At 39.5% G+C, this 7096-nt stretch overlaps 1 protein-coding gene across 1 annotated transcript; it reads right to left on the reverse strand.

Moving 5' to 3' along the window:
* Positions 1-1057: 1057 nt before the first annotated feature.
* LOC117966004 (ragulator complex protein LAMTOR5-like) lies at positions 1058-2818 on the reverse strand. Its single transcript, XM_034911261.2, has 4 exons — positions 2669-2818; positions 2105-2166; positions 1887-2004; positions 1058-1340 (listed from the first exon to the last, which is right to left on the reverse strand). Exons 1-4 carry the CDS (start codon positions 2701-2703, stop codon positions 1280-1282), a joined length of 276 nt encoding a protein of 91 aa, XP_034767152.2. The 5' UTR covers positions 2704-2818; the 3' UTR covers positions 1058-1279.
* Between the last annotated feature and the right edge of the window lie 4278 nt (positions 2819-7096).

Below are 7096 nucleotides of genomic sequence, written 5' to 3' on the forward strand. Positions count from 1 at the left end.
AAAGTGACTCCAGGTTTCTTCCAGGATGGATCTGAACAACACAAGGTGCATCGCATTGCAAACACATACAAGTGTTGCAGTAGTATTTTAGGGACTCAGCTTGGACCAAAAGCGGAGAGAAAATTGGTTTCTTGAACTGTGACACAGTTTAAAAAAAAAATAATTACATAAGCAGTTAAACATTGGATTGTTTGTTTTGTGAAGCAAATCACTCAGCTTCTTATAACTTATGCAGCCCACCTGTGAAAGTGGCTTGGACGACACTATCCTGGATAAGTAACCTATACAATAATTAATAAAGACAAAAGAATTCGCTCCAGCGCTAGCAGACCTCAATAGGGTTGAACCTGATCTGATTCTTCTGGGAGGCACGGCCACAGGCAGCTCTAACATTAGCCCAGCCGGACAGGACTGCTGCTCCCTCTTGTGGTAGGACATGTTACTCCATTTCACAACAATTCCCTGGGGCCAAAAAAACGAACTGCTCAGAGCATGCGTGGAATACGACTTGCTGCATTAGCCCGGCTTTCTTCTATGCCAGATAACCTCCCAGTGCAGTGCAAACTGAATACCGCCTATTCAAATGTGAAGTAAATGTAAAAGCTGGCAAGAAATAAACCACCGTGTTTCTTAAAGGCATTCTACACGTGCGTTTTTATCATTATCTTTATTTGCAGGTGTGTGTTTTTTATATTAGCAGTACTGCAGAGAAATCCTTCAGTGACCAACACTCACAGTATGCTGAATAGCATCTTTTTTTTACAAATGCCCAATGCGAAACTTCATAAATTTCATGCGAGTGGTTCTCAAGATAAGAATTAATTAGCCCAACCAATCACAAGCCAGGACCTATGCTTTAGTAGGGCACTGTGAGCTAGATTCTGAAACCCTTGTGAACTTAAGCTAAGGACTGTCCGTACCAAGTTTAATCACAATGGCAATAGCAGTTCTCTAGATGTGCCATAAATATAAATGTACGTATGAACTCATGGGAGCCTCCAAGATATCAGTGGAAAACACTACTGCAATAACAAGAACACAACAACACTCGTGCCGATCACAGAGAGCGTGAGATTTTATTTTATCATACAACATTCCTCCGGGTTTGCATGACTGCACTTCATACCTTGTTTTACAGCACTATTAACAAGTACAGTATACTACAGCTTCTAAACGGGAAGCTCACGGACAACCTGCACAGCAAAACCTGCAGCAGGGAGGGAATCCAATGCGGCCAAGAAACCCAAGTGCTTTTCTGCTTCGAGACACGGGAGGACTCTCAGGAAGACATCTTGTGCACGGCTACTGTGATACTGTCGTGTGTCCGGATCAAGATATTCCTGCACAAGGAGCAAAGACTTTTTTTGTTAGAGATGTAGATATATATAGAGATATAGATATATACAGTGGTGTAGTGGTAAATAAGAAAGTGTGTAACCTGCCCCTGTTTGGTGGAGTTGAAACAGATAGACTGAACAGATAAACATGAACAGAAACATTGTTACTGGCCCTCAGCCAACCACAGCCCCTATACAGTTATTTCCCCTCTCAGGTTTATTGTAAAGGTTTTTCTTTACAATAGAGCTTGAAAACATGCAATACTGCTGCTATTGGCAGCTGAAGCAGGAATCTGATTTGCTGTGTGCTGCAGACCCCTACAGGAGATCGGCAGTGCTTGTGAATTGCTTTGGGGAACTGTGCAAACGTTTTTCCTTTCCTGTGCGAAGGGGGGTGATTTGATCAGCCTGTATCCTGGTTTTAGCCACAGCTGGATCGCATCAACCACAGAGGCAATCCTGGGATAACCACAGTAATATGCTGTAATGAAATCCAGCTGTGGCTTTTCCGGGCGGGGTCCAGGTTGGTAGGATATCAAGTCCTGTTACCCTGCATCGGACTCCAGGCACACTGTGGGACAGTCTGTGGGGTCTCTGGTGAGTTTGGCAGCCTGCTTGGCCAGCACAGACACCACACCTCCATGCTCATCAGAGAGGGACCCGCGGCCTAGAAAGAGAGAGAGAGAGAAAGAGAGAGAGAGAGAGAGAAATGCTTCTGTTAATCTTATAGTGCAAGCTGCCAGACGATCTAACTGCTCGGTACTTACAGCCCAAGTTGTGTCCCTGTGCGTCCGTGCAAAGAACTCCGACCACGGCAGGATTCTTCATCCTGTGAAAGAACAACAGATAAGGAACCGCGCAGGGATCCTTAAACTTGGGCTGCGAGATTGAAACAGTATCCGCGGTCAACACATCGCGTATGTGTTCGGGTTTTCAACACTGAGTATTTACAATGGCATTTTATAAAATCAGCATTTAGTCACAGAACTATGTGTTCGGTGAATACAACTTAACATAATACAATAAATGAGGACTTATTTAATAAAGTACCCTAAATTATATGGGACACGGTCATACATGGCATACAACTGAGGAGATTGCAGAAATGATCGTAACTTTAAAAAAAAAAAAAATATATATATATATATATATATATATATATATATATATATATATATATATATATTATATATATATATATATATATATACTAATAAATACTGTTCTTGTTACATTAATTAGGACATATTTATCCAGCACTTCACAATAGCAATATATTAGTAAATTACGGGTATTTTTTTTTTTAACAAGAGAACATATTTTAAACTCACGTGTCGTCCAGATGTTGTTCTAAAGTTGACTCCATTGTCAGTGTGTTGTTTTTATATCAAATAAATGGGCGTTATTTTCTCTGTTTCTTTCAAGCACTCTGGTTCCTTATTTTTTTTTGTTACTAGTCAGCTGACACGACTACACGTGACCGAGACGGAGCACTTGCATGGACGGGGTCCTGCGAGGGACAAAGTTAGCGTTTACAGGTAGGCCTGTAGATAAACATTTCCGGCATGATATTATTATTATTATTATTATTATTATTATTATTATTATTATTATTATTATTATTATTATTTGTTTTCAAATTTGCTATTTTATAATTAATATTTACAACCTTAAAGATCTGGCATTTCTATATTATTATTCGATACTATGGTCTTTTATGGTCTACGCTAAGGGGTAACAGTGATCTATTAAACAATAATAATAATAATAATAATAATAATAATAATAATAATAATAATCTTGTTTGTTTTTAAAAAACAACTCTCATCTTATCGTAATGATCGTGTATCGCCCCAATGCAGCTGTAACCTCCTGCAACTAATGTACTTCACAGGACGTCCACAAGAGGGCGGTGTTGCAACTAAACTGAGGACCGATCAAGGCAGATTGATGCGGTCGTATGGACAACAAATAAGTAATTGAAGCTTGCAATACCACACCCAAACAGAACAGTCCAGTGTTCTCTAAACACGAATATTACGCTTAAAGAGAGCCTTCGGGGAGTCATCATACTATTATGGTGCTAAGTATTGTAATTATAATGATGAATCACGAGAGGTTCGTAGATATATCAAATTCATTTCTAAAGGTCATAATGATGATGCATACTGTATAGTGAGTTATTGCTATTGTATTGTATTGTATAGACAAAAGCATAGTGGCTATTGTTCCTGAAATGTGCATGAATCAATTCTCGCACCACGCAGTTCATAAAGGGGGGTGCACGGGATGGTAACCCTTTTAAAACGTTACCAAGGTACATTTACGCATCTTATATTACTGTTTCTTTGCTTGCTTGTGTTTTTTTTAACCCACTGGCGGACACGCGTTTTGTAGATATGAATCTCGAGGCTAAAATGAACCTTGTATCCCCCCTCCAGACATCCTTACAACGCAGAGGAGATAAGCCTTCTTCACAACAGTGAAATGCATTTAAATGATCCTAGCCAGTTTAAACACATTTCATTGTAAACTTGGTGGATTGAAATCTTACCTTACTATTATTATTATTATTATTATTATTATTATTATTATTATTATTATTATTATTATGAAATCTATTTGTATACCAGTGTATAGAACTAACGCTCGATAATCCCACCGAGCATGAACATGGCTGGCCTTTAAGAAATGTTTGTGCTGATATTAAAATATTTATCATTGCGCTGTTAAGAATAGGGCAGCCGAGCCCGCGGGAGTTGTATGGGCTTGATGGAATTCTAGATTTTCAAATATTTTTCGATATTCGTAATAATCAGACACGTCGCGTCATCGAGGTTGATGTCAAATGTGTCTTGTGATCGCAGCCGTAAAAGTATGAAAAGTTTGAAAAGATCCTGAAATCATTTATCTTGTGTACAAGCAACCGTGCCCTCGCATGACATGGTCTGATCGTGTGTCTTTCTCGGAATTACTGATCGAGCCGTCCTGCAGACACTTCGATTCGTTTTATAAAAGTCCCCAAACATTTCAAAGTCACCAAAGAGAAATCTGTGCAAGAAAAAATAAATAAATAAATAAGCATTTTGTCGGCCCCTGCTGGCAAAGGCCAGCCTTGCTCTCACGTGTTTCTGTTTAAGTCTATTAATGTGCTTGTGATGTCATTTAGTACATTGATTATAATGATGTTACAATATACGAGTCCTTTCTATGTAACCCTCCAGGCATCACGGTATCGAGTCTGTACATTTATATTACTTGATTCTTCTATCTTGTACATTATCTAATTGTATTTCTTCTAAAACTACAAATTGTAGATCATTCGTGTTCTGTTCATTTTGTGTGTGTGTGTGTGCGTGTTCTAGTCATAAACAATACTATAGTGCCAGTATTACAGTAAACCACTTGCTTATATATATATATATATATATATATATATATATATATATATATATATATATATATATATATATACACACACATACATACTGTATATCTAGCAGACCTCAAAACAGCATGTCATCAATCCATATCCAGCAGCTCTGTGCCAGAACACAGTTGTTGATTGCCTCTCTGTATATGTGTAAATCAGGGAGCGCTCGCCTCTAATGAGATTATTGACAGATTATTTTGCCCTGCAATCAATCATCTGAATCATCCAAGAGACACACTTCCCCCTCAGTCTGCCAGGAATAGCGTCTATTCAACTGAGTTAATGAAGCCCAAGGAACTTAAAGAATGGGGCTATTTGAATTAGACAGTGTTAATGAGAAAGTGCTGCAATAACGCACAGAGGTTTCAGACTGCTAATATGCAGACTTCATTTCGATTACATGGGGCTCGCTTGACTTGGTTTAATGCCACTGACAGGAGCGTTTAAAGTGAAATAGCCAGAACTACCCCCCCCCCCCCCCCACACACACATACACATACACACACACACACCCACATACACACACACACACCCCCACATACACACACACACACACACTCACCCTCCCAACACACATACTCACACACACACACCCACACCCACACACCCACACCCACACCCACACCCACACACAAACACACAGACACACACACACCCACACCCACACACACACACACACACACACACTTTTACTTTCTTGATTTGGGCATCTGTATGACTGAAGGTGGTTGCAAGAAATTCATCAGAAATGTTGCATCACTTTACGTTTTTGTAATGAGAGATTATACTAAGATAATGTAACAGGTAAGTCATCTATATCTTGAATTCTAATTACTGAGAGTTCTGGATTTTGAATCGGAGAATTTGCATTTCAAAGGGATTGCATAATGAAACAGAAACAAAGGCTTGCTTCACCTCGAAATACACGATTAGGGTGCAGACTGTTCCACTAAAGGGGTCTGATTTCCCTCAGGGCTTTTCAAGAACACAAGCCTTCTTTAAACGCTCTGGACATTAACTCTGACATTTTCAAAGAGTCAGACAAGAGTGACAATACCTCTGTTTGTGAGCCTGGCAAATTAAACCACGCGTCTTTGCAGCTATAGAACAGTGCTGATTGCTGAATTTAAATGAGTTGAAATATTCATCTTCTCTTTGAAATTTGCCCTCACTGCAAAAATTAAAAAGTTGTTTTAAAACAAGTCACTTTTATAGTACGAAACATGGGACAGATGGATTTCTTATTTCTTATTTCTTATTTGTTTGTAATTTAAACATGGATTTGGAATGCGGTGATATTTTCAAAGACAACGCTATAGAATTCCAAGCTGCTGCTGCTTCCTGCTATGAAATCATTTCTTGGACTCACATCAAGTGACCTACAGCGCAGGAAGTGATTCAGCTTCAAGCGGTGACCGTTGGTTTTGTTTGGATTTTTCTTGATATCCATAAATAAATTGTGCAAAGCAAAGACCCCAAAGATCTTCAACGCATTGCTAATAAGAGGTAGGAAAATGGATTTGAAAACGTCCTTTCAGAGAAATGAAGCTTCATCTTTCATCCTGGAGTAAGTACATGATTTATAGTCTGCCGCCTGCATTTCAGCAAGGGTTAGCATTATGGTAAAAAGGCCAACAGATCTGATTTACAGGAACATCAACCATTCTGCAGCTAAAAGTATCCAGTCTGTACGGATCTTGTGATGCTGAGTCACTAGAAACAGCCAGGAGAGTTCAATCAAACTCAAAGTCTGTCGTGCAAACGGCTGGCTAACAGGAACAGGCATTTACTGCTGTCCTGCAGGCTACCTAACCCAGCCCGGGTTTATATCGGATAGGAGTGATGCATCTTGCAGTAAATTACACAGTAGCTGACGTGTATAATATACGCATGTAATATAAATGATACCCTTTAAGGTGTTTTGTTTACCTTTAATGGGGTTTGCGTAGAACCCGGTGACCTGATATTGTGTTTGTTATTGTGCTGTTGTGGGGTAAAGATTAGTCAGAAGGGATTCTTCATCTCGTTAAGTGCGCCCGAGTTGCTTGACTTTAATCCTTGATAAAGCCAGGGTTTGCTTATCACAGGAGAGTGGGAGTGAATAAATGCTTTATCGCCCCAAATGAGAAGTGGGTAAACTCAGTGTACCCGCATTGACCCTCAACTACACTACTGGATTAGTCCATCTGAGAGAAACAGACCACTGTAACTTCCTATGATATAAAGGCTGGTTCAGAGAGCGATCACTCGCCTCTCCCCTCTCCTCTAATCAATACGCTCTTTTTGAAAAGGGTTTCTGTTTCCAGCACGACATCCTGAGAGGTTT

Source organism: Acipenser ruthenus, chromosome 30, assembly GCF_902713425.1.
Source record: "Acipenser ruthenus chromosome 30, fAciRut3.2 maternal haplotype, whole genome shotgun sequence".
Classification (NCBI taxonomy): Eukaryota; Metazoa; Chordata; class Actinopteri; order Acipenseriformes; family Acipenseridae; genus Acipenser; species Acipenser ruthenus.

Coding starts and splice junctions, on each gene's coding strand:
- LOC117966004 (XM_034911261.2), bottom strand. CDS start 2,703: ATGGAGTCAACTTTAGAACAACATCTGGACGACAC. Junction 2,005..2,104: donor ACAGGGACACAACTTGGGCT/GTAAGTACCGAG, acceptor CTCTCTTTCTAG/GCCGCGGGTCCCTCTCTGAT. Junction 1,341..1,886: donor TGCCTGGAGTCCGATGCAGG/GTAACAGGACTT, acceptor CTCCTTGTGCAG/GAATATCTTGATCCGGACAC.